The 23,683-nt window shown below is 67.1% G+C and overlaps 5 protein-coding genes across 9 annotated transcripts; all 5 read left to right on the top strand.

Annotated features, from left to right (window-relative positions):
• NDUFA13 (NADH:ubiquinone oxidoreductase subunit A13) lies at window positions 235-1,394 on the top strand. Its single transcript, XM_021378891.1, has 5 exons — window positions 235-395; window positions 505-583; window positions 715-786; window positions 882-951; window positions 1,213-1,394. Exons 1-5 carry the CDS (start codon window positions 302-304, stop codon window positions 1,330-1,332), a joined length of 435 nt encoding a protein of 144 aa, XP_021234566.1. The 5' UTR covers window positions 235-301; the 3' UTR covers window positions 1,333-1,394.
• Window positions 1,526-7,280, top strand: YJEFN3 (YjeF N-terminal domain containing 3). Its single transcript, XM_021378890.1, has 6 exons — window positions 1,526-2,081; window positions 4,345-4,453; window positions 5,758-5,868; window positions 5,934-6,047; window positions 6,418-6,568; window positions 7,059-7,280. The coding sequence occupies exons 1-6, from the start codon at window positions 1,657-1,659 to the stop codon at window positions 7,268-7,270; spliced, it is 1,122 nt and encodes a 373-aa protein (XP_021234565.1). The 5' UTR covers window positions 1,526-1,656; the 3' UTR covers window positions 7,271-7,280.
• CILP2 (cartilage intermediate layer protein 2) lies at window positions 8,087-14,440 on the top strand. Its single transcript, XM_021379028.1, has 9 exons — window positions 8,087-8,144; window positions 9,227-9,325; window positions 9,798-10,070; window positions 10,245-10,427; window positions 10,977-11,135; window positions 11,241-11,501; window positions 11,608-11,716; window positions 11,788-11,945; window positions 12,048-14,440. The coding sequence occupies exons 1-9, from the start codon at window positions 8,087-8,089 to the stop codon at window positions 14,438-14,440; spliced, it is 3,693 nt and encodes a 1,230-aa protein (XP_021234703.1).
• LOC110388781 (chromosome partition protein Smc-like) lies at window positions 18,834-21,127 on the top strand. Of its 2 annotated transcripts, none has more exons than XM_021378375.1 (5): window positions 18,834-18,884; window positions 19,999-20,385; window positions 20,460-20,556; window positions 20,650-20,719; window positions 20,791-21,127. In XM_021378375.1, exons 2-5 carry the CDS (start codon window positions 20,047-20,049, stop codon window positions 20,951-20,953), a joined length of 669 nt encoding a protein of 222 aa, XP_021234050.1. In that variant the 5' UTR covers window positions 18,834-18,884; window positions 19,999-20,046; the 3' UTR covers window positions 20,954-21,127. The 2 variants fall into 2 exon arrangements, with proteins under 2 accessions (XP_021234050.1, XP_021234051.1); XM_021378376.1 differs by having other exon boundaries at window positions 18,835-18,884; window positions 20,181-20,385.
• Window positions 21,085-23,677, top strand: LOC110388780 (rootletin-like). 4 transcript variants are annotated; one of them, XM_021378374.1, is made up of 5 exons: window positions 21,085-21,642; window positions 22,415-22,511; window positions 22,598-22,730; window positions 22,813-22,878; window positions 23,505-23,677. In XM_021378374.1, the coding sequence occupies exons 1-5, from the start codon at window positions 21,118-21,120 to the stop codon at window positions 23,512-23,514; spliced, it is 831 nt and encodes a 276-aa protein (XP_021234049.1). In that variant the 5' UTR covers window positions 21,085-21,117; the 3' UTR covers window positions 23,515-23,677. The 4 variants fall into 4 exon arrangements, with proteins under 4 accessions (XP_021234049.1, XP_021234048.1, XP_021234046.1 ...); XM_021378373.1 differs by having other exon boundaries at window positions 22,813-22,893; XM_021378371.1 differs by having other exon boundaries at window positions 22,813-23,677.

The following is a 23,683-nucleotide window of genomic DNA, read 5'->3' as shown; positions in this document are numbered from 1 at the left end:
GCAGCGTGGGGGGGGGGAGTGCTGCGCTCTGAGCGCTTTCGGTGCGCGCGTCTCCGTGCGCACTTTCTGACACACGTTCTGCTGCACGCGTGCTCGTGCGCGTGCCCGCTCGGGGGGCGCGCACATTTTGCTGCGCGCTCCACAGCGGGTGGGGCCCACTTCCTCCCACGGTGCCGTTCCCCCTTTAAGGCCGCCGCGCTCGGCGGGAGGTGCGTGGGGTGGGGGCGCTCTCACGCTGCGCCGCTACCACAGAGCGCTTCCGGTGAGCGCGGCGGAAGTGACGTAGTGCGCGGCGGCCGGGATGGCGGCGCCGAAGGTGAAGCAGGACATGCCCCCGCCGGGCGGCTACGGCCCCATCGACTACAAACGGCACCTCCCTCGCCGCGGCCTCTCAGGTGGGTGGGGCCTGGCCGGGAGAAGCACCGGGAAACCCTGCGGGGGCGGCCGGGCGCGGTGCTGCCGGTACCCGCGGTGCTCCCGGCGCTCCTAACGCGCCGCCCGCAGGTTACAGCCTCTTCGCGCTCGGCATCGGCAGCCTCCTGCTGGGCTACTACACCATCGTCAAGTGGAACCGGGAGCGCAGGTGCACCGCTGTTCCCTCCCTCTTCCTTCGGGCTTTTCCCGATCCCCCCCCGCTCTCTCCTCGCGCCCCATTTCCCTGCCCGGGACTCCCTCTCCCCTCGTCCCCTCCCCGCTGACCCCGTTCCCCCGCAGGCGGCTGCTGATCGAGGACCTGGAGGCGCGCATCGCGCTGATGCCGCTGCTGCAGGCAGAGGCGGACCGCAGGTAGGGAGGGGGCAGCGCGGGGCTCAGCCCCCGGAACGGGTACGGCTGTGGTGCGGGGAACCCCCCCACGGCACCACGGATCTCCCCGCTCGCAGGACCCTCCGCCTCATGCGGCAGAACCTGGACGAGGAGGCCAAGATCATGAAGGACGTTCCCGGTTGGAAGGTTTGGGCTCGGGGCACTGCGGGTGCGGGGGTCCCGGTGGGCTCTGCCCCAAAGGACCCGCACGGAGGGGCAGGTGCTGCACCCCCGGGTCTGGGAGTCCCCTGGGAGCGTCTTTTCGGGTGGGTGTGGGTACTGCGCTGCTGGAGGTGCGATGGGGACCTCAGTTTTCCTCCTCGTGCGGTCTCAGCCCTGAACTGAGCCCAGTGCCAGAGCCCCTGGGCCGTCCCCGTGCGTCCCCTCCAGCGCTCTCTGCCCCCCCAGGTTGGCGAGTCCCTATTCCACACCGACCGCTGGGTGCCCCCGACGGTGGATGAGCTCTATTACCTGCGCCCGGCTGCCGAGATGGACAACGAGAAGTTCGGGCTGCAGTACTATGTCTGAGCGCCGGCCCCGCGGGGCTGCGGGGGGGGGCTCAGCATTAAATCTGCGCGGGTACACAGCGACCTGTGTGCGCTCTGCTCCTTTTTCCCTGCTCGGAAACCTCGCGGGGAACTCCCTGCCCTGCAGCACCCAGAGGGGCCACAGCGGTGCCATGTGGGGTGGGATCGGGGCGCTGCTCCCGTCTTTGTTCCTGGGGCTCGTGGTGGTGGTGGTGGAGCAGGGAAGGGCTGCGAGGGGCTGCTGCCCCAGGTGCCCAGCGGGGCCGGGTGCCCACATTGGGGGCTCAGCGCTCTCTGCCCTGCGTGTCCTCAGGTCACGGTGGGAATGGGTGCCTCAGTGTTGCCATTGTTGGGGTGTGGAGGTCCCAAGGGCTCCGAGCGCACCCCTTGTGCAGCGTCTGCAGGGAGTGGGGCTGAAACCCCGCTGGGTTCCGGCGCTTGGAAGAGGGAAGGTGCTGTGTGCTGGGGGAGCCCCTGGCGCTTCCATGATGCCTGCAGGGTTTCTCTGCAGCCCTTCTGGCAGCACCGCCCGTGGGGGACCGAGGGACTGGGGGCCGCTCCCGGTGGCGGGGGGAGCCCGGGCGGGGCGGGGGCAGTCAGAGCCGCCTCCCACCGGGCGGCACCGCACAGCGCCGTGGGGGCCATTGCTGCCACTGCTCCCGCAGGGCTCATCCCGCTTTTCCCGTCCCGGTTGGTGCCCGCCATGAGCTCCGTGCCCGGCCCCTCCCGGGAGCCCCCCCGCTACCTCAGGTGAGCCCCGCCGAGCTCCGCACCGCCCCTCGGGAGCCCTGGGGGAGGCTGCGGGCGTCCCGCTGTGCCCGTTTCCCCGCACCGTGCGGCCGGTCCTGCCCGGCGTAGTCCCGCGGGATGTGAAGGGGATCCGAGGGGGGCTCCGATGTTCCGGACGCACCGGGCGGTGCTGGAGGGTCTCTGGGTCCCGGCGGCGGGAGCGGACCCCGCGCTGCTCCTCTCCGGGCGGGGAAGCGGAGCCCCCACGGGTGACCCCGGGACGGTCCCAGCCCGGCTCCTCACTCCCCAGCCCCGGGAGCTGCAGGGGCGGAGGGGGCTGGTACCCAAATAGCCGCCGTTGCCAGAGCAACCGCATCCCGGGTCTCCATGGCTGCGGCGGGGACGGCTCCGGCGGCAGCAGCCCCGGGGCGGGGGGCGCGGGCTGAGGGGGTCCCGTAGTGGGACGGGAGCGGGGCACGAAGCGGGGGTGGAGGTGTGGGACGCAGAGAGGGAGGCAGATGCGGGGAGCAGCGCCCCGGGGTGCAGCCGATGCCCTGTGGGGCTCAGCCCCTTCCCCACGGCTGAGGGAGGGGTCCGGGAGCGGGGAGCGTGGGCAGGAGGTGATGCCTGGGGCTGCTCTCGTCCGTTTGCGCCTCTCCCTCCTCCTCCTCCTCCCCCGGTGGGATCCTGGCCGCCGCCAGTCCCGCTCCCAGCCGGAGGCACCGGTGCTGAGTTACAGCGGGCCGTGCTGGGCTCTGCTGGTCCCGAGCCGGGATTGGAGCAGCACCTGCGCCCCGCGCTGCCCTGGTCCTACGGCGAACACGGAGCGCAAAGTCCGCAGCTGGAGGGGACGTGCGGGGCCGCTGCTCCCCGGGCGGGCGGTGAGCCAGGGACACGGAGCCCCGCGTGTCCCCCCCCGAGGACGATGCCAAAACATCGGGACCGAGCCTGGGCCGGGGCCCAGGATGCTTTGCCAGCAGCAATTACGGGTAATGTTCTCCCCTGGTTCCAAAGCGCGGATTTTTGTCAGAACTTCGCCTTCTGTTCAGCGAGTGCCAACACAGCTGCGGTGGGGCCAGCCCCCGGGGGCTGCTGCTGCCAACGCGAGGGGGGGACCCCGGGGCTGGGTCTGTCCCTGTGCCCCCCAGTTTGCCCACAGCATCACGTTGTGGGGCTGGGGGCCGGGCTGGGGCTCACTAGAGGGCACCAAAGGATTGGGAACGGGGATGGGATGGATGGGATGGAGCACTGCAGGATAGGACGGGGTGGGATGTGATGAGGGTTGGACAGGATGGATGGGGCACTGAGGGCATATGGGGTCTGTCAGGGAATCCTGAGGGGTAGGTGTCTATGGGGTTAACCAGCACCTTGGGGACATAGGTCAATGGGATCTGTCAGGGTGGATGGGGATGGGGTCTGCAGCATCTGTGGGATCTGCCGGAGTGACCATGGCACGTCACGCCTGCAGGGTCTATGGGGTCATGTCGGACATCCAGGGGGTGGCACAGTACAGGCTCTGCTGGGCCGTGAGGTCTGTGGGGTCAGCCCGGATGGCGTGAGGTCCCCAACACCATATGCCCAGCAGGACCCCATCCTGTCCCCCTCCAGCTCCCGGGGGACGCTGCACCACACCGACGTCCCCTCCCAAAGCTGTGACCACGCAAGGTGTGGGTGATGCGCGCACCCAACATCAGGGCTCCGGGTCCCATTGCATACCCAGTGTACACCCCCCAGCTCCGGGTCCCCCTGTCCTGCAGCACCCACAGGTGTCGGCACAGCGCGGTGCTGGCGCTCTGCGGGATCCCGCCCCACAGCCCAAGAGCCGACATCGGCTTCTCCCGGGGCTCAGATTTCCCTGTCCCTTCAATAACAAACGCAGCGGCAGCGAATTGGAAACGGCACATGTTGTTCCCATCCGCGACGCAGGTGAGCCAACAGATGTGAGCAATTATTGTCCAATTCCGAAGCTCCCGGCCCTGCCAGCTCCCGGGCTCGGCAGCGGATGAACAACCGCAGCATTGTTCAGCTTTATATAACAGCCCCATCGCTGCAGCCCGGGGCCGCTGCCAGGGCCGTGCCTCGCACGAAAGGCAACCGCGACCCCGCGCTGCGCGTGCCCGAGCCCAGCGCCCGCTTTGCTCACCTCGTCCCAGCTCCCCCTCAAGCCAAGTGCACCCCCCGCCCCGAACCGGGGCTGATGTCCCCACTGGGGTGCCCTGCTCGGCCGGGGATGGAGCGGGGGCCCTCGGGGGTCCCGCCCTCACGGCTGCCCGCTGCCCCGCAGCAAGGCGGAGGCGGAGGCCATGGAGAAGGAGCTGCTGGAGGATTACCGCTTCGGGCGGCAGCAGCTGATCGAGATCTGGGGACATGCCTGTGCCGTGGCCGTCACCAAGGTGAGGCGGCCAGCGGGGCTGAGGACCCCCATCGGGGAGGGGGCTTCACTGCTGGCTGCTCTGCCACCCCCATCCCATCCCATCCCATCCCATCCCATCCCTTGGTTTTCCCCTGGGACCAGGGAACAACCACAGCCCTGGGGAGGGGACAGAGCCCAGCAGGCAGCGCTGCTCCCCCCACCCCCGCTGTTCCCAGGGCTGCAGCTTCTCCCATTACTTTTTGCCACCGCTTTTTGCAATCCTGTCAACGCTTTCCGCCATGGTGAATTGTGTTCACCTGGGCCCTTATGTCCCCTGCAAGGGAAGCTGAGCCCTTCCCCAGGTGCCCAGCAGTGGCACTGCTCAGTGCTGGGGGTGAAAAGGAGGAGGAGGAGGAGGAGGAGGAGGAAGAAGAGGAGGCAGCGATGCTCAGGGCAGCACGGCCGAGCGGAGGTGCAGCATCAAGGGCAGCTTTGTGCTTCGTGAGGGCAGCGAGCTCCACTCCTGGCTCAGCTTTTCCATTTGAGGTGTCTGGGCCGCACTCTGCCCTCCCCTTCTTTCAGGGCACAGACGTTGTCGGAGGAGCAGAAGTATTTGGGTGTTGGAGCTTCGACGCATCCTGTGGTCGGTGGGGCTGGCACGGCCCCACGTTGCAGCATCCCAGTGATTGGGGAGCACCCTCCCCCTCCTCCTCCTCCTCCTCCTCCTTGTGGGGCTGGGAACCACACAGGAACAGCCCCCGCTGACCGCAGACCGTGCAGTGCCCCCAGCATCGTCCCATCCCCAGGCTCCCCCCGGTGCATTCCTGGGAGCCACACGGCAGCTGGAAGCGCAGCACTGGGGCCGCAGCCAAACGCTGCAGCAGGGCCAGGGCCGGGTGAGCGGGGTCTGTCCAGCGGCTGCGGACTGGCGGTGCCTCGCGGGGCTCCGGGGTTTGGATGGAAGCAGGAGCCAGGCTGCGTGAGCAGGAAAAAATCTGTCAATGGATAAACAGAGCCTCCCTTCGCCGGCTGCTGGTATGTGGAGCACGGCCGCCTCCCAGCAGGCTGGCGGGGAGCCCCGACCCACTGCGGGCACCGGCCCTGTCCCACCATGGGCACCGGCCCTGGACCGCTGTAGGCACCTTCCCCGTCCCATTGTGGGCACCTTCCCCGTCCCATTGTAGGCACTGTCCCCATCCCATTGTAGGCACTGTCCCCATCCCGCCACCCACCTGCTGCCACCCAGCGTCACATCCCCGCTGTGGGTCCCCCCCAATCCCTCGTGTCCCTTCCCCTACCTCCCTGGCCCAGGTGACGTGGTGACGCCCTGCTCCTCTCGCCCAGGCCTTCCCGCTGCCGTCCCTCCCACGGAAGCAGCCCACGGTGCTGGTGGTGTGCGGCCCTGCGCAGAACGGGGCCATCGGGCTGGTGTGTGCGCGGCACCTGCGCATCTTTGTAGGTATCTCTTCATCCTCCTCCTCCTCCTCCTCCACGGGCTCCAACACCGCTCTGCCGTGCAGGACTACGAACCCACCATCTTCTACCCCAAACGCTCCCTGGACCCCCTGTACCGAGACTTCACCACTCAGTGCGAGAAGATGGACATCCCCTTCCTCTCGTACCTCCCCACCGAGGTGAGCCCCCACCCTCCTGCCCCCCGCCCCGGTGCACTTTGGGGCTTTATGAGGATGCTGATTTCCCCCTACATCCCCGGGGGTGAGATCCGTGCCCTGCCCGCAGCTCCAGGGCTGCTGTTGTTGTTGGAAGTGTTGGACTCCCTCGGAGGAGGAATGTGACCTCAAATCGCTGTCCTGGCCACGCTACGTCCCCCTCCCTTTGCCTGGTGGGGGGAATTTTTGCAATTGCTGAGCACATCCCATTCAGCAGGGAGAAGGGATGCCCCCATGGGAAGCGCTCCCGTGCTCTGGGGTTGGATGGTTGGGGAGATGGGGGTCTGGGGAGCTTGGGGCCCCCCCCCATCTGCCCACCGTGTCCCCTCCCCAGGTGCAGCTGATCAACGACGCCTACAATGCGGTGGTGGACGCGGTGCTGGGGGCTGAGACGGAGCTGGGCGAGGGCAGGGGGCCGTGTGCCAGCATCCTTGCCACCCTGAAACACATCCGCATCCCCATCGTCAGCCTGGACGTGCCCTCAGGTTTGGGATGGGGACCCCTGGTTGGGTTTGTCACCCTATCTGCCCCTAGGAATGGCATTGTCCCCAGTGCAGGAGGGATGGGAACAGCTCTGAGACCCCCGCTGCCCCTGGCTCGGCAGTGTCCCCGCGGTTCACCCTGAGCGAGTGCTGCTGACGGCTGAGGATGCATTCAGGGCACCTCCAACAAATAACCAACTCCCCGAACTGAGACATGATGTAATTTGCAAACACCCGGGTGTCTGGTGGCCAGGCCTGGAATTGCCATCACCCCCCCACCCCCCCTGCTGCTGGAGGAGCAAACAGGAGCCCTGGGCACGGCTACTGGTGAATCCCCACCAAGCGCAACCCCACACCGGACCAGGGCGCAGCCAGGGCACTGCAGGGCAGCGATACCACTGGGTGCCACGGGGACCCCAGCAACCCCATCCCCATATCTCCACCGCACCCTGTCCCCCCCTGACCCCCTCCCCACGTCTCTGTGCCGTTGCAGGGTGGGACGTGGAGGCGGGCAGCAGCAGCGGGATCAGCCCCGACGTGCTGGTGTCGCTGATGGCCCCCAAGCAGTGCGCCCGCCGCTTCCTGGGCCGCCAGCACTTCGTGGCCGGCCGCTTCGTGCCCTACGACGTGCAGAAGAAGTTCGAGCTCAACCCACCCGAGTACCCGGGCACTGAGTGCGTGGTGGCCCTGCGTGCCCCGCAATAAAGCGCTGGGACTGCCGGCTCGGTGTCTGCGTGGGGTGGGCTCTGTGGGCCCCATTGGTGGCCGTGCTGCGTTGTCCCCGTGGTATGGCAGCGCTTTGGGTTCAGCCCGCCAGTACAGGGCTGAACAACTCCAGGTTTTAATTAATGGGGAGGATGGTGATGAGGCAGCGCTGGGGCTGCCCCCACCTGCCCCAGCTGACGGGGAGAGGGTGTCCTCAGCCCCAAAACCATGTGGGGATTGGGTGTTGCAGGAGCCCAAATGTGGGGAACAGAGGGACCTGGGGACGGGGCCACGGTTTGGGGTGATGCCCCCACTCTCCCCTTTGCTGGGTGCTCCCCTCCTACCCCGGGGGGTGCTGGGGGCCGTGGTGTGGTGAGTTGTGCACAGTCTCAGCTGACGGCGGCACACGTGGCCCAGGTCACAGCGCGGGCGCCCACCGGCCGTGCCCATCCGCAGCGATGCCAGGGAGCGCTGGCACCCCGGCCCTGACCGCATGAGCTCAGAGGAAGGGCCTTTTTCATCTTTTTTCCCCTTCCCTCCCAGCTGCATTCCCAAGTGCATCCAATTTTAGCAGCTTTGCAAAACAAGCCCTCAAGTTTCCCGGGTTGGAGCGGCGCGTGGCAGCGCGCGGCCGGCTCACGGGGAGGGCTCCTTCCCGCTTCCCTGCTGACACGGGGCCAAACGCGGCGGAGCTGACGGCCCCGAGTGCCAGGATCCGATTTCTGCTGTCTGCTGGCGCGAGGGGGAAAGCCCTCCTATATAGACCTGCGGGGCGGCCGCGCTCGCAGTCGCGGGTGGAGCGGTGCGTGGGCAGCAATGGGGCTGCTGCTGGCCCTCCTGGCTCTCGCCGCCCTTTGCTGCACCGGGGCAGCAGGTAAGGAGCTCTCAGCCTTTGTGGCAGCATCCTAGGGACCCAGCTGGGAAAACCCCTCCTGCTCCCCATTGCGATGCAGCGCGGGGCTGGGGGCGGTGTGGGGCAGGACGGCAGCTCCGGGGTTTGCCAGATGTTTGCCGGGGCCGGATGTCAGACAGCTGCTGGGAATGTCCCTCCTGTGAGCAGGATGTGTTGGCGATGCTCAGCACTGCGCTGCCCCATTGGGGCGCTTGGTCCTCCCCAAGGGGAAGGGGATGTGCCCCCCACCAAGGACGGGTCCTGGGGGAAAATCCACCCACCCCCAGGACGGGGGCTGCAGTCCCCACTGCTCGGCTGTGCTCTGCCACTAGGCTCTGCCGTGTCCGCAGGGGATGGGAACAGGGGTGGCATGTGGCTGGCCGGGGGGTGCTGCCCATGGGGTACCCACTGTGTGCCCGTGGTCCTGGGGGCCACGTCCTGCCTGGGGTGACAGCCCCATGGGCCACGTTTGTCAGCTCACCTCAGACCTCCCCAGTCTGCTCTGAGTCCATCAGCTCTCCCCTTCGGTCGTCGTCCTGCAGACATCACCGCACAGCCCCACGCATCCCAGCTCCTCTCCGTGGATCTGTTTGTCCGTCCTGCTGCTCGGTGCCCTTTGCATGGCTGGAATCCCAGTTGCTGCACCTAGTTGCTGCACGAGGGGCAGAGCTGCCCCCAGAAAACCCCGATGTCCTGAGCTGACCTCCTGGGGGGGGGGACTTGGGCAGCGAACCCCCACTGTGCTGCCTGCTGCCCTGCTTGCCCAGCCCCAGGCTGTGGTGTTACAGCCCAATTTCCTGCCGTGTCTGCTCTGGTTGCTGGGGGCTGATCATACCAGGGCCCCAGTGAGGCAGCTCGTCCCCCCCACGTCACCCTGGGGCAGCATTCCCAGCACACAGCCTCTGCTCCACCACCACCACCAAACCCTGCCCCGTGCCCCCCACCTGCCCCGTGCCTGCAGGAGGATGTGATTTACAGCGCGACATCGGTGTCTGTGGCTCAGTGACAGCCCTGGGGATGGGGCGAGCCAGTGCCGGGGGCTCTCACCCTGTGCCCCCCTGCAGAGTCCCTGGAGAATGACTCGGAGCCCGGCAAGAACGATGCACCGGGGAAGCCCTGGAAAGCACCCCCCAGCCCAGAGGAGCTCGACCTGAACACGGCAGGTACGACCATGGAACCACGGAGCAGTCCCCAAGCCCCCGTGGGACACCACACCATGGGGATCCAGGGGACACCAAATCACTGGGGACACCAAACCATGGGGCGCACTGTGCCTTTGGGGACACCATGCTATGGGGGGCCCACAGCCAGGGCGGTGCAGGGACACTTCTACTTGCAGCATCCAAAGAGGCTGCGCAGTGCAGTGCCTCCCATGCCACCCCGCTCCCCAGGGGGACATCACCCTCTTCCATGGCACTGTCCCCTTGCAGCAGGGATGCGGTGGCCCCCCCCAAGCTTCCCATGTCACAGCACCCACTGCTTGTGTCCGCTCGTCCTTTCCTCTTGCAGCCCCCATCTGCCCCCATGGAGCCGTCCCCGGGATGTCCCTGCCCCTTCCCCACTCCCGGTGGCACCCGGGGCCGCATCGGTGCGCTCAGGGACGGTGGCTGCACGCTCATGGGGGGTTCCACGCAGGCAGAGGGGCTGAATGGACGTCGTGGTTCAACATCGACCACCCCGGAGGGGACGGCGACTACGAGAGCCTGGATGCCATCCGCTTTTACTACCGCGGGCGCGTCTGCGCGCGGCCGGTGGCCATCCAGGCGCGCACCACCGAGTGGGAGCTGCCCCAGGACGTGGGCGAGGTGGTGCACTTCAGCCCCAAGAAGGGTTTTCGGTGCGTCAACAAGGAGCAGCCGCAGGGCAAGACCTGCTCCAACTACCACATCCGCTTCCTCTGCCCGCTGGGTGAGTGCCGACCCCGGCCCCGACGGCGCCTCGGGGGGGATCCGAGCCCATCGTCCCCCGACGGCAGCATCCCGAGGGAGCGGTGCTGGTGGAGCCTGTCCCGGGGCGGTGGGTTCCCGTGAGCCTCCCCCACCCAGTCACCCCCTCTGCCCCCCCCTTCCCCCCCCCATCCAGAGCACATCTACTGGTCGCACTGGTCCTCCTGGAGCCCCTGCTCGCGGAGCGCCTGCGGGAGCAGCGGGACACAGAGCCGCCGGCGCCGCTGCGTCAACGCGCAGGTGGTGACCGCGCTGAAAGAGCTCAAGTGCAGGGGGAAGGCGGTGGAGCGGCGGCCGTGCAGCACCGGGCCCTGCCCAGGTACGGAACCCCCCCCCCCCCGGCTCCCCACGCACGGACCCGGCCCCACTCCCACGGCTCCACCTGCCGCCTCCCGCCCTGTTCCTAAAGAGATGGAGGAGACGGCGGCGGAGCCAAGCGGCGGCCCTTCCCCGGCCGCAGGAATGTCGGCGCTGGGCTGCGCTCTCCCGTTCTGGCTCTGCTGGTGAAGGTTCTGCGCTCCAACGCATCCCCCCCTCCCCCCCACCCCGCCGGCTCTAAGCCCCACGCGGGGTCACGGGCCATTCTGCGGGGCCGCATCCGTGCAGCGGCCGCCCCCGCGCCCACGCGGAACGCCCCGGGCGCCGTGCCCCCGCCCGCACATCGTCGGCTTAATGGCAATCGCAGAGGCTGCGCTTATAAAAATAGCTTGGCAGGGGCTGGGGGCTGGGGGGCCGGGCTGGGGGCTGGCTGGGGCACGGCAGCCGCATGGGGCCTCGTGGGGTGGGGACCCCCTCGTGCCTGCATCTCCCACCCCGCGTGCTGCGGGTGGGCAGCGTGGGTGCCCGACGCTCCAATGTCTCCCTGCAGAACCGACGTGGACAGAGTGGGGCGCGTGGGGACCCTGTTCCCGCAGCTGCGGCAGCACCGGGACGCGTGTCCGCCGGCGGAGCTGCCAGAACGCGCGGAAGCTGCTGTGTGCTGGGCACCCCTCCGAGGTGCAGCAGTGTCCCCCCTCGCCCTGCCCAGGTACCTGACCTGGGGACACGGGGACGCTGACCCCTGTCCCCCTCCCCCGGTGTGGCCCTGCTGGTGGCGGTGGCCGTGAGCTCTCAGCGCCGTGCCGTCCCGCAGCCTGCCCCGAGCACACACTGCAGGGCACCGTCGTCTCCACCGCGGGTGCAGCTCTGCCCGGTGCCCGCGTTTACCTGGAGGGACGCCCGCCGGCGCTGCTGGCACACAGTGACACGCGTGGGGCGTTCCGTGTGTCCGGGCTGTGCGTGAGCGCCGGTGCCAACATCAGTGCCCACCGCGATGGCTTTGCCCCGGGACTGGCACCCGTCGTGTCCAACGGCTCCGGCGTGTTGGTGGCACACGTGGAGCTGCAGAAGTTGGGTGAGCGCCGCGTGACGCGGGGTCCTGCGCCCCATGGGTGTGCCATGGAGGGATGCGGGGAGCAGGGAGGGGTTCACGGCTGCACCCTCCGGTCCTTCCCCTGCAGAGAAGCCCTACATGGTGCTGCACCCCACGCCGAAGGTGCGGGTGGCCGGGCAGGAGGTGACCTTCTGCTGCAAAGCCTCGGGGACACCCGTGCCCAGGAAGTACTACTGGTGAGTGGGTGCAGGCGAAGGGGACGGGGAGCGCCCGCTGCATCCCTGCTCATTGCATCCCATCCCTGCAGGTACCACAACGGGACGCTGCTGGACAGGACGGCGCACCGGTACGGCAGCCGCCTGGTGCTGCGGGCACTGGCACCGGAGCAGGCGGGCACCTACCACTGCAAGGCCAGCACCGAGGCCGGGGCCATCAGATCGGTGCCAGCACAGCTCACCGTGCTGGGTGAGTGGGGACGGGGTCGGTGCAGGGCGGGGGCACGGTGCTGGGAGCACAGGATCTCTGCGGGATGGGGGCCCTAAAGCCCCTCTCTGCCATCTCCCCCAGCCCAGGGCCAGCAAAGCTGCAAAGCAGCACCAGAGCCCAGCCTGGTCGAGCTGCCCGCTGAGTGCCAGCAGGACGCCAGCGGGTCCCGCTACTACGACGTGGGGCACTGCCCGCCTGCGCCGTGTGCCGGCAGCTCGGCCGATGGGCAGCGGTGTGGGGCGGGCGCGCGGCGCTGCTGTGGGGTGCGGCGCATGGAGATGCGGGAGATCCGCTGCGGGGAGTCCGTCCTTCCCATCAAGGTGGTGGCCAAGTGCGGCTGCGGGCCCTGCGCGCAGCCCCGCGTGCTGGTGCAGGGACGGGTGACGGCAGCCGACACCGGAGAGCCGCTGCGCTTTGGGCAGATCTTCCTGGGGAGGAAGAAGATCGGCTTCACCGGCTTCCAGGGCTCCTTCACCATCGAGGTGCCCCCCGACACGCAGCGCCTGGTGGCACGCTTCGTGGACCGGCAGCAGCGCCTGGTGGACGCCGTCAAGGTGCTGCCCTTCGACAGGCGCGGCGGCGCGGTCTACCAGGAGGTGAAGATGATGCGGAAGAAGGAGGCGGTGGAGCTGGACGCCGGGCAGATCAATGCCATCCCGCTGGGCGAGGCGAGAGGCCAGGAGCCCATCGCGGAGCTCGTCATCCCCGCCGGAGCCTTCCTCCGCCCCTCCGGGGAGGTCTTCAGCGGCACCGTCAAAGCCAGCGTCACCTTCCTGGACCCCAGGGACCTGGCCACGGCGCGCGCCGCCTCCAGCGACCTCAGCTTCGCCAACGCCGATGGGGAGATCGTGCCCCTGCGCACCTACGGCATGTTCGCCGTGGACTTTCGGGACGGGGACTCGGGCACGGCGCTGCAGACGGGGCCGGTGGAGGTGCGGATGGACGCGGGGCAGATCGGGATGGCGGAGCACCTGAGGAAGATGAAGCTGTGGTCCCTGAACCCTGAGACCGGGCTGTGGGAGGAGGAGGGCGTCCTCCGCCCGGTCAAGGAGCGGCGCGGGAGGAGGGAGGAGCGGACCTTCCTCGTGGGGAACATGGAGATCCGCGAGAGGCGGCTCTTCAACCTGGACGTGCCGGAGGATCGCCGTTGCTTCGTCAAGGTCAGGGCCTACAGCAACGAGAAGTTCAACCCCTACGAGCAGCTGGAGGGGGTGGTCATCAGCCTCATCAACCTGGAGCCCCAGCCCGGCTTCCCCGCCAACCCGCGGGCGTGGGGCCGCTTCGACAGCGTGGTCACCGGCCCCAACGGCGCCTGCCTGCCCGCCTTCTGCGACGCCCGCCGCCCCGACGCCTACACGGCGTACATCACCGCCACGCTGGGCGGCGAGGAGCTCGAGGCCGTGCCCTCCAGCCCCAAGCTCAACCCCAACGCCATTGGGGTGTCCCAGCCCTACCTGAACAAGCTGGGCTACCGCCGGCTGGACCACGACGACCCCGATATCAAGAAGACGGCCTTCCAGGTCAACGTGGCCAAGCCCGACCCCAACAACATCGATGAGACCAACGGGCCCATCTACCCCTACCGCAGCCTCAGGGAGTGCGAGGAGGCGCCGGTCAGCGCCAACCACTTCCGCTTCTACCGCGTGGAGGTGGACAAGTACGAGTACAACGTGGTGCCCTTCAAGGAGAGCGACCTCACCTCCTGGACCGGCGACTACCTGGCCTGGTGGCCCAACCCGCAGGAGTTCCGCGCCTGCTTCATCAAAGTGCGCATCGAAGGGCCGCAGGAGTACATGGTGCGCTCGCGCAACGAGGGCGGCAGCCACCCGCGCACGAGGGGACAGCTCTACGGGCTGCGCGACGCCCGCAGCGTGCGGGATGCCACGCGGGAGGGCAGCTCGGGCGCCTGCCTGGAGTTCAAGTGCAGCGGGATGCTCTACGACCAGAGCCTGGTGGACCGCACCTTGGTGTCCGTCATCCCGCAGGGCAGCTGCCGCCGCACGGCCGTCAACGGGCTCCTGCGGGACTACCTGGCGCGGCACCCGCCAGTGGCCGACACCAACAACACGGCCGCCTTCACCATGCTGGCGCCGGTCGATCCGCTGGGACACAACTACGGCATCTACACGGTGACGGACCAGAACCCGCGCCTGGCCAAGGAGATCGCCATCGGCCGCTGCTTTGACGGCACGTCGGACGGTTTCTCGCGGGAGATGAAGTCGGACGCGGGCACGGCCGTCACCTTCACCTGCCAGGAGCGGCCGGCGGGGCGCGAGAGCTTCTTCCAGCGCCTGCTGACATCGCCGGCCGAGGCGCTGGACGAGATCCGGCGTGAGATGGGCGCCGGGGAGCTGCGCCGGGCCCCCCCCGAAGTGCTGGACTTCGCCTCCGGCGTGCGCGCCCTGAGCCCCGCGCCCACCCCCCGGATCCCCGGCAGCCGGCGGAGAATGGGCCGCGTCCGGGCGCAGCAGTGAGCTCCGCAGCGCCGCATCCCGCTCCTTCCCCTTGCTTATACCCGCGCTCATTTATAACGACCGCCGGGGGGTGGGATGGGGGGGACGCTGATGGGCAAGGGGACGCGTCCAGAGGGGGTGGTCCCCCTGCCCAGGGACATCTTTCCAAGGGGAAGGCAGGGAGATGCCCCCCGACCCCCGGTGCTGTCCCCTGCCCTCGCCCCCAGCCCCACGCGGGGCAGCTCGTGGTGCTCCCCCCGGCCGTAGGACGCGGCCCTTCGGGGGTTATTTAAAAATAAAGAGAAAATCCGCGGGGGTGAATGTAAATAGGGGAAAGGGATCGATGGGGACGGTGTCCCACGTGCCATCGCGGGGGCCGAGGGCAGCCTCAGTGCTGGCTGGGTGCTGCAGCCGCTGGGGTGGGTGAGGAAATGTGGGGATTCTTTCGGGGGAAAAGACTCAAGGGTTTGGTTGAAAAGCCCTTTTCTCTCTCCTGCACCTGCTTGGGCGTGGGTAGCGTGCTGGGGGCACCAGGCTCAGCCCCCACAGCTTCCCCCAGCTCAGCACTGCGCTGCTCCTGCACCCAGCCCAGACCCCCTACCCCAAAGTTTGACCTCGGGGCATGTGTTTCACCCCAAAATCCATTTTCCCAAGAGAAACCAAAATCACTTCTTCCAACCCGCCCCCCAAGAAGGACTGGGCGGCGCGCGGGGGCGAGGGCAGGACCGAAGGATTGTACATTATTTATTACAAAATATACGGTTGTGTTTACACCCGCGTGGCTGCCGGGATTCCTTGGGGTGCCCAGAGCTGGGAGACGAAGCGGGGAGCGTGGACATCCCCAGCACCCCCCCACTGTGCCCAGGACGAGCCGGGGTTCCCTTCCCATCGCTGTCCCGAAATAGGGTTGGCCCCGCGGCTCCCCCCGCCCCGCACCATAGCGCGGTCCCAGCGGCTGCTGTTTGCCTTGGGTCGGCTGCAGGCTGCTGGCTGCCGCGCGGAGCGGCGCGGGGGGGGGCCCGCCCAACCCCACAGCCGGGGGACGTGGCAGCCCCGTCCCCAGCGCACCTGGCCACGATGTGCCGGGACACCGCTGGCACGGGGTCAGGGGGCGTGCAGGACGAGGTGGGGGGGGGCTCCTGCGGGTGTCCCCCAGCACGTGAACCCCTTGGCGGGCCGCAGCCCCGCGCCCCCGCCCCGCTCCGCCCCGCCCGGGGGATGCTGTAATGGAACAGCTCCGTCCGCGGGGCCAAACCATCCCCTCCTGCTCGCGGGACAATGTTTCCCTTTTAAAACACGCTTTGGCCGCGGAGAGGCATTTTTTTCCTCCTGCCGCTGGATGCTGCCGCTGGCGAGATCAAAGGGGACGGGGGCACCCGGGGGGACGGGACTTGGGGGGAGGGGGGCTGTGCCAAAACCACCCCTGGGCGCTTCGGCAGCCAAAACTCGGCCCCGCCGCTCCGCCTGGAGGGGAAATGCCGCGGACACGTCGGGCTCGGGATGCTGCTGCGGGGGGAGCGCTCCGTCCCCGCGTGCCCCCGGAACGCTGAGATCCGAACCCCATTCCCCTGCACCGCCCACCCCCGGGGGGGGCTCAGCGCCACGTCCCCGCAGCCGGGGGACATCGGCGGGCGCTCCCGTTGTGGGATGGGGGGGTGGGGTGGGGGAAATGCCCGCGGCTGGGATTGCTTTCCGCCGTCTGCTCGGCTCGGTCGGGGGCAGCTGCTGCCGCGGGGCAGAGGGAAACCGCTCCCGCTGCGAATTCTGACGAAACGGGATGAAAAATGGCAAAAGGAAGGCAGGCAAAAAAAACAAATACATATATATATGTTTGGACGGCTCGTGGCAATTCCATCCGCAGGTCCCAGACTGCCCCGAAGGCTCCGGGGAAACGTCGTCCTGCGAGCGGGGACTGGGGGGGCTCTCCCGAATGCTCCCGTCCCTCCGCCGCCTGCGCTGCTCCGTCCCCGCACCGTCCCGCACCGTTCCCGGGCTCCTCCAGGCGCTGGGGATCGGGAGAGGGCTGCGAGGGGATGCTCGGGGCTCCCCCCCCCACCGGCACGGAGGGACGGGAGCGGGAGGTCCGTGCTGGGTGTGCGGCCCAACCCCGCATTGCCGAGGGCTGGAATCCGGCCCGGGGTCAGGGCCGGGCTGGGGGCTGCGGCCAAACCCTCCCGGGACCCCCGCCCCCCCCCACCCCGTGCCCCCACACCCATCCCGGCTGCACCCGCACCCCACCCTCCGCCCGCCCCGGGGGTACCAAAATAACCCCCCCTGCCCCTCCCGATGCGGTGCGGGGCCGAGTGCAGCTGAGGACCCACTGCTGCCGAACTGGGGCCGTTCTGGGCCTCCTGAGCAGAGAGCACACAGCAAAACCCTGGGGGTGCCGGGGGGGGAAGGGGGGCACAATGCTCCCACTGATGGAGAGGGATGGAGAGCCCGGGAAGGGGGGGCTTTTCTGCAGTGTGATGGCTTTGAAGTCAAAAGTGCCCTGTTTTGGGGAGGACAGGGATGGGGCTGATGGGGCACAGCGCTGTCCCTGCTGGGGGGGACAATGGTGCCGCTCTCCCCCCCCCCACCCCGGATGGGTGCAGCACCCATGGGTGCCCCTGAGCACGTCCCAGCGCTGGCAGCGAGCGGAGGTCGCACCGAGCAGAGCCGTGGGCTGGAATGCGGCTTGGGAAAGCAGCTCGCTCGCTTCTGGGTTTGGTGGTTTCTTTTTTTTTCTTTTTTCTTTTTTCTTTTTTTTTTTTTTTTTCCCTTTCTTTTAAATAATGGAAAATATAATGAGAGCGCCTAAACTGAAATAACAAAAGGCGGCGGCCAAAACGCCGGCCCGAAATAGGAGAGAAAAACCACGTTCCAGGCTGCGAGGGAACACGCGCAGGCAAGGGATGAAAGCAGCAAGGAACAGCAGACGCTGCACGCTGCGCTCGGCCCCTCGCTGCTCCCGGGGGGGGGGGGGCACAGCCCCATGTGTCCCTCTCTCCCCCGCCCTGCGCTCTTTGCGGCCACGCATCCCAGCGGCTCCTCTGGTCGTGCCACGCTCGGCTCTTATGGGGGTCTCATCATTTTGGGGGGGAGAAGGGGGGGGCATAGAGGGCTCTCCTGCCCCACAGCGCGGCATCCCCGGGGGGTGTCGTATGGGACGCGGGAGGTGCCAGCTCCGTCCCCGCCCGTGGCAGCTCCCGCTGCAGAATTCCTGTCCGTCTGGCCAAGAGAAGCGGCGCTGCCGGAGCAGGAGGAAAACACGCGGCGAGCGGCGGGGAGAGCGGCCCTCATGCCCCGTCCCGAAAAGCAGGGGCACGGCCATAGCCCTCTGTGCCCCCCCCCCCAACCCCCCCCCGACCCACGAACGGGGCCAAGATACGGGCGCACAGCAGTGGGGATCGTGACCCAAAACCCGGCCGTGGGTGCAAGGCGAGAAAACAGTTTCGGGCTCGATCCCGATCCCGATCCGAAGCACGTCCCCGTCCCCAGCACCGCCCCCCGGGGCCGCATTCCTCCCGCAGTCGCTTTTCAGCCCGGTGTGAGGCGTTACACCCCAACCTCCCACCGCTCCTAGCGCTCCGCTGCTGGAAAACGCATCCATCCCCGGCCGGGGCTATTTTTGAAACCTTTGGCCTTCGCTCACCCTCAGGATCTCATCAATAACGGCAGCATCGCCTCGAGGGCCCTTGTGCCGACAGCTCGCTGCGCTGCCAGAGCCCTTCGCTCCTCCAGATGGCAGAAATCTGACTCGGAGCTCCAAGTCTGGTGCATAGTTTTGTGTTTTCCATCTCAGCGCCACGGTTTGCTTTCTTCTTCTTCTTCTTTTTTTTTTTTTTTTTTTGCTCGGTTGGTTTTGGTGTTTTTTTATGGGATGAACCGGAGGCATTAAAACGTGACCAGGGCGGCTGGGGGCAGAGCATCCATGGGGCTGCAGGGTGCCCATGGCAGGGCACTGCGAGGGGTCTCGTGTCCCCAGCCCTAGAGTGGAATCAGGGCGTTGTTACGGTTGGAAATGAGCACTGAGGGCATCGAGTCCAGCTCTCGGCCCCATCAGCCCCACAGCCACCAAACCACGTCCCGAAATCCCGCATCCCTTCTCCCGCATCCAGGATCCCGCAGCCACCACCTCATGGTCCGCATCGCGCGCCCCATAGCCGGCATCCCTCATCCCAGAGCCCATATCCACATGTATCCCCCCGTGGTGTACCTACATCCCATGTGGCACATCCCATCTCCAGCATCCCGCATCCCGTATCCAATAACCCATTGTAGCAGAGATGCTGAGTGATGGAGCACCTGGTGGGAAGGTGGGGCCAGCCCAGGGGAGCTCAGCTGCAAGCAATGCAATGCACCTGGGTGACCAGGAGGGGTGGAGCCAGGATCCCCACCCCCCTTCCCAGCCCTCATTTAAGGCTTGGTGGTGGAGGTGATGGGATCTTGCTGGAGATCTCTGTGCACCTGAGGCCTTCTGAAGGTAAGCAGCTGCTTTCCTTTTATTTTTATGCCCGTGGCTGCTGCATTTGAGCAAGCCTTCACTTGCTGCAGCTTGGGACTTTGCTCCTCTCCTGTCATTGCTGCACTTTCCATTGCGTTACACCCATATCCACAATCCAGTATCCCATACCTAACATCCCATACTGCTCATCCCAAATCCCATACCCACATACCCCACGTGGCATATCTACATCCCACGTGGCACATCCCATATCCAGAATCCCCCATCCTATAGCCCGTAGCCACATATCCCACGTGGCACATCTCACACCCTGTATCCATCATTCCTTACCCCATATCCAACATCCCACATTGCCCATCCCATGTCCGGCATCCCTCATCCCATACCCAGATACCCCCCATGGCACATCTCACACCCTGTATCTAGCATCCCTTACCCCATATCCACCATCCAGCATCCCTCATCCCGTATCCATCCATGTTCTGTGTACCCCACACCTGCAATTCTCCACCCCATGTTTACCCCATATTCCAAGTATCCCATACTTCTCTTTCTCCGTAGTCCAGGCACCCTATATCCTGAGTAACCCATACCCCAGTTTCTCCAAAACTGATGTACCCCATAGTCTCAGTACCACCCCCCCCCCCAACCCTGGGTACCCTGCACCTCCATTACCCCATATCCTAAGTACCCCATGCCCTGATTACCCCATAGCCAGCTACCCCCAAGCCCAATGACCCCTCACCCCACTCCTGCACACCCCATACCTCGAGTGCCCCAAACCCTCAGCATCTCGTATCCAGTTCCTCCATACCCCACTGCCCCTTCCCCGGGGGGTGCTCTGCCCTGCTCCCACTCTCAAGGACTCCCTGCAGCCCCCAGCTCTGCCCTCCACCCTCACCCCAAGGACACGGGGGTGGGTCAGGCCACCCTCGCAGGGTCCCCGGGCACAGCTCAGCCCCACGGAATGCCCCAGTGCCTTCCCGTCCTGCTGTCCCTGGGAAGGACACTGACCGCCCCCTACCCCCCCCCCCCCCCCAAGCCCCTCCTGCTGCTGCCCTTGACCCAATCACATGATTTCCTGGGAAAATACCGTTATCGGGGAAACGAAACTAACAGAACTTGGCTTCAGCCTGCTTGTCCTCTGAGAAAGAGCCCTCCCACCCCAGCGCTGTGAGCAATGGCTGCGCGGGGCAGCTTGCGGGACCGCGCTGTGCTCTGCTACTACAAATGCAAGTGGGCCTGGAGGCTCGTTGTGGCGGTGGCCGTGGTGCTGCTGGCAGCAGTCCTGCTCTTTCTGTGCCTGCTATCCAGCAAGCCAGAGCCGGCGATGGGGACAGAGCCCAGTTTGCAGGGGCTGGCACAGCTGCAGGAGGAGCAGCAGCAGCTGCAGGCACAGGTGACTGCGTTGGAGCAAGAGCTGGCTGCCACCAACCGGTCCCTCGCCATGGGGGTGGATGTCACCAAGCGGTCCCTCGCTGAGATGCACAAGCAGTGGGACGGCTGCAGGAGTCAGCTGGTGAGTGTGGGCTGGGGGGGTTGGGACCCCTGGGTGCGGGGTTTGCTGAGCTGCGTCCCTGTCCCTGTGCTCAGGACGCAGTGCAAGGCTTTGTCCCGGAGCTGAGGCAGCAGCTCACCCAGCTGCAGCAGCACAGGGAGGAGCAGGAGGCCGTGATCAAGCAGCTGCAAGGTGAGCACCGGGGCAACGTCCCCGCCTTCCCCCCCACCCCCAGCACCACACTCCCCATCCCCTGGGCCGCCCTGACCCCGTCACCTCCCGCAGAGGAGAACAGGGCGCTCCGGGAGGAGGTGGCACAGCAGAAGGAGCAGTTGGAGGAGATGCAGAGGGACGGGTGAGAGCTGCGCTCCCCACACCGAGGCCCCGTTCCCTGCGCTCTGTCACCGACCCCCGTTGTCCCTTCAGGAAGAGCTTCCAGGAGCGGATCCGGCAGCAGATCGGTGGACTGTCGGAACGGATCTGGAACATACGGAGCCGCGATTCCGACGGGAGCACAACAGTGTCCTCCAGCGTGGCCGTGCCCCTGGGCATCCTCCTGGTGCTGCTCGTTCTGAAGTGCCTGCGCTGAGCAAGATGGCACGGACCTGGGTGGCCCCTGTTGGCGTGGGGAAACCGTGGGGAGATGGTTTGCCGAGTGCTGGCCCGAGGGGTGAGATGGGGACGAGGCACGAGGCAGGGGGACAGCGGTGCCATGCGGTTGGTTGGGTCTGAACCAATTTCCAATAAAACTTCATGAAAACCCCAAGCGTTCTGCTGCTCTGGCGCCTGTCGGGATGGCACGGCCCCGCAGCACAGCGTGGCTTCGTCCAGGGGCCGAGCGTCCTCCCACGCACGGCACAAACCACACCGCGATGGGCTGTGACCGGCGAGAAACCACCGCCCGGAGCAACCGGGCACGTTGCGCGGCACCGTCCCCTTGTCCCCAGCATGGACCCCGCGGTGCCCAGAGCCACGCTGAAGGCGCTGGGGCTGTGCACGCTGCTGGTGCTGCTGGTGGCCGCGGTGACGGCGGCGGTGGCGGTGCTGCTGTGGCGTTCGGAGGCGCTGGGGAAGCTGCGGGGCTGCAGGGAGCGGGCGGCCAACGAGAGCCGTGCCCTGGAGCTGCGCCTGGCGCAGCTGGAACGGGAGCGCGACCGCCTGCAGCGAGCGGCCCAGGAGAGAGAGCGGGAGGAGGATGCGCTGCGCAGGGAGCTCGGCCGAGCGCGTGAGGATGGGGAGAAGCTCAGCTCCAGCCTGCGCTCCTGCCGGGAGCAGGCGGTAGGTGATGCGGGGTCACCAGGCGTCGTTTCCCCGCTGTGGGGTTGTATACACGGGGAGAGCGATGCTGGGGTGGAGGGGGGGTCCCTGAGGATGCTCTGTCTCCGCGGGGTTTGGCTGCTGGGAAGCCCCAGCCCCTGGTGGGGTATGGAAGCTGCTGCCCGGTTCCCTGTGCCCGGCTCGGGGTGGTTATTCTTAGTAGTGCCCAAACTGAGCTGCTCCACACACATATAATTACCGCATCCCAAAGCAGCAGCGGAGGCTGCAGGCCGGTGCGGAGCTCTGCTCCTCTCCTCGGGGGTATTTTTAGCGGCTGGGAAAGGGCCTGGCCCTGCGCTGTGGCCAAAGGAAGAGGGGCCCACCTCTTCCCCCCCATCCGCCCGGACAATGGCCCAGAGGGGCTGGAAATGCGCTGATGTTTGGGGCTGGCGCTGGCTGTGGGGTCCCAGTGGGGTGTGCTGGTGTCCAGTGGGAGCGCCCGGCCCCTCGAGGGGCACGTGGCTGGGCAGGGGGCTCTGGGCTGTCTCAGTGGGCTGCGCACCCCCCAGCCCTCCCCATGCATCCTCACCAGGGTCAGGCACCGGCCGGCCCTTCCCTGTGGGATTTTCGCCCAAATCCATGTCCCAAACTCTTGGAGAAACTTTCCCAGTGTCACAACAGGGCACAAAGCCACCAGGAGCACGGGGACAGCTCTGGGGACACCGGCGAGCACGGCAGCGAGCTGGGGGGAGGCTGTGCCCCGTCCCCACGCCACGGTGCCCCTTGTCCCCAGGCCAGGCTGGAGGCCAACGTCACAGCGCTGCGGGATGAGGTGCGGGGGCTGCGGCGCGAGCGGGCTGAGCTGTCCCGCAGGAACGCAGCCCTGCAAGGTGCGTCCGTCCCCACGACCCCAGCCCCACGGGGACCCTCACCCAACCTCAACGCGCTCAGCTCGGGGTGTCCCTTCGCCCCACAGAGGAGCTGGCGCAGGGCGCGGAGCGGGCGCTGGGGCTGCAGCAGAGGCTGGAGGAGGCGGCGGAGCAGCGGAGAGCGCTGCGGGCACGCGGGGAGCGGTGCGAGGAGCGGCAGCGAGAGCTCGAGGCCACGCTGTGAGGGTCCCGTCCCCTGAGCACCCTCCATCCCCACCCCGTCCCCACCCATATCCCTGACCCTGTGCTGCTTTGCCTGCAGGAGGGACCGTGCGGCCGAGCTGGACGCGCTGCGGCGACGGCTGGGACCCCGCACGGCACGGCGCAGGTGCCCCCCTCCCCGGTACATTGCGTGGGTGCTGTGCTGCGTGCCCACCCTGTTCCTTTGGGGGTGGGCGCCCTGGGGAGGGGGCTCCTCCGGCACAGCACAGTCCCGTCCTTTGTCACTGTGTCCCTATGCTGCAGGGGCTCACTCTGTGCTGTCTGTCTCGCTCCAATTTATAGGAGGAAGAGGAGGCTCTTTTAATATATGTATACCCGACGGTGAGATTAAGACACAGCGGGTCCAGTGTTAGGCCGAGCAGCTTATTACAAATCCTACCTGCATAGGGAGATGGGGAAGGGAAGGCGGGCGATAGAAAAGGGGTAGGAAAAAGCCAGGAGTCCTTGGAGAAAGCAAGAGAGAATAGTCACCACCGTGGGTCCAGCGCTGTTCGTAGTGCCTGCGTCCATCTCAGGAACTCGTGCGATCGCTGCAGGGGGTGGGAGAAAGCCAGGAAGCTTCGCAGCAAGCGGAGCCCGGGGGCTTCTTTCCACCCTCAAAGGTTTCTTATCCCCCGGGATAATTCACATTTGTCAGTCAGAGTCTTATTACCAAAAAGGCCTCATGAAGCGAGCTCGGAGGCAGAAGAAAAAACAGTTCCTGTCTTCCACACTGTCCCCTCCTTCTTGCAGGAAGAGCTGAAGCCCTGCAGCATCCTCCCGCTCGGCCCCGCTTTGCCAGCACAGACACCGCGCGCAGGACGGCACCAACCCCACGGCACCAGGAGCTGGAGCTGCTGCCCATTGCTCCCAGTCCCCCTGGCACTGGGACCAGCAGGGGCTCAGCCCCTCTGCACTCAGCACCACGGAGC

Source organism: Numida meleagris, chromosome 27 (genome assembly GCF_002078875.1).
Source record: "Numida meleagris isolate 19003 breed g44 Domestic line chromosome 27, NumMel1.0, whole genome shotgun sequence".
In the NCBI taxonomy this organism is placed as follows: Eukaryota; Metazoa; Chordata; class Aves; order Galliformes; family Numididae; genus Numida; species Numida meleagris.
This window is presented reverse-complemented; position numbering and strand designations above follow the sequence as displayed.

Bases quoted from the DNA above. Each gene is read 5' to 3' on its own strand.
- NDUFA13 (XM_021378891.1), top strand. From the start codon at position 302: ATGGCGGCGCCGAAGGTGAAGCAGGACATGCCCCCGCCGGGCGGCTAC. The intron at 584-714 runs GTGCACCGCTGT...GTTCCCCCGCAG, and splicing joins AAGTGGAACCGGGAGCGCAG to GCGGCTGCTGATCGAGGACC. The intron at 787-881 runs GTAGGGAGGGGG...CCCCGCTCGCAG, and splicing joins CAGGCAGAGGCGGACCGCAG to GACCCTCCGCCTCATGCGGC.
- YJEFN3 (XM_021378890.1), top strand. From the start codon at position 1,657: ATGGGTGCCTCAGTGTTGCCATTGTTGGGGTGTGGAGGTCCCAAGGGC. The intron at 4,454-5,757 runs GTGAGGCGGCCA...CCTCTCGCCCAG, and splicing joins GTGCCGTGGCCGTCACCAAG to GCCTTCCCGCTGCCGTCCCT. The intron at 6,048-6,417 runs GTGAGCCCCCAC...TCCCCTCCCCAG, and splicing joins TCTCGTACCTCCCCACCGAG to GTGCAGCTGATCAACGACGC.
- CILP2 (XM_021379028.1), top strand. From the start codon at position 8,087: ATGGGGCTGCTGCTGGCCCTCCTGGCTCTCGCCGCCCTTTGCTGCACC. The intron at 8,145-9,226 runs GTAAGGAGCTCT...GCCCCCCTGCAG, and splicing joins TTGCTGCACCGGGGCAGCAG to AGTCCCTGGAGAATGACTCG. The intron at 10,071-10,244 runs GTGAGTGCCGAC...CCCCCCATCCAG, and splicing joins CCGCTTCCTCTGCCCGCTGG to AGCACATCTACTGGTCGCAC.
- LOC110388781 (XM_021378375.1), top strand. From the start codon at position 20,047: ATGGCTGCGCGGGGCAGCTTGCGGGACCGCGCTGTGCTCTGCTACTAC. The intron at 20,386-20,459 runs GTGAGTGTGGGC...CCCTGTGCTCAG, and splicing joins ACGGCTGCAGGAGTCAGCTG to GACGCAGTGCAAGGCTTTGT. The intron at 20,557-20,649 runs GTGAGCACCGGG...CACCTCCCGCAG, and splicing joins CGTGATCAAGCAGCTGCAAG to AGGAGAACAGGGCGCTCCGG.
- LOC110388780 (XM_021378371.1), top strand. From the start codon at position 21,118: ATGAAAACCCCAAGCGTTCTGCTGCTCTGGCGCCTGTCGGGATGGCAC. The intron at 22,512-22,597 runs GTGCGTCCGTCC...TTCGCCCCACAG, and splicing joins CAGGAACGCAGCCCTGCAAG to AGGAGCTGGCGCAGGGCGCG. The intron at 22,731-22,812 runs GTGAGGGTCCCG...CTTTGCCTGCAG, and splicing joins CGAGAGCTCGAGGCCACGCT to GAGGGACCGTGCGGCCGAGC.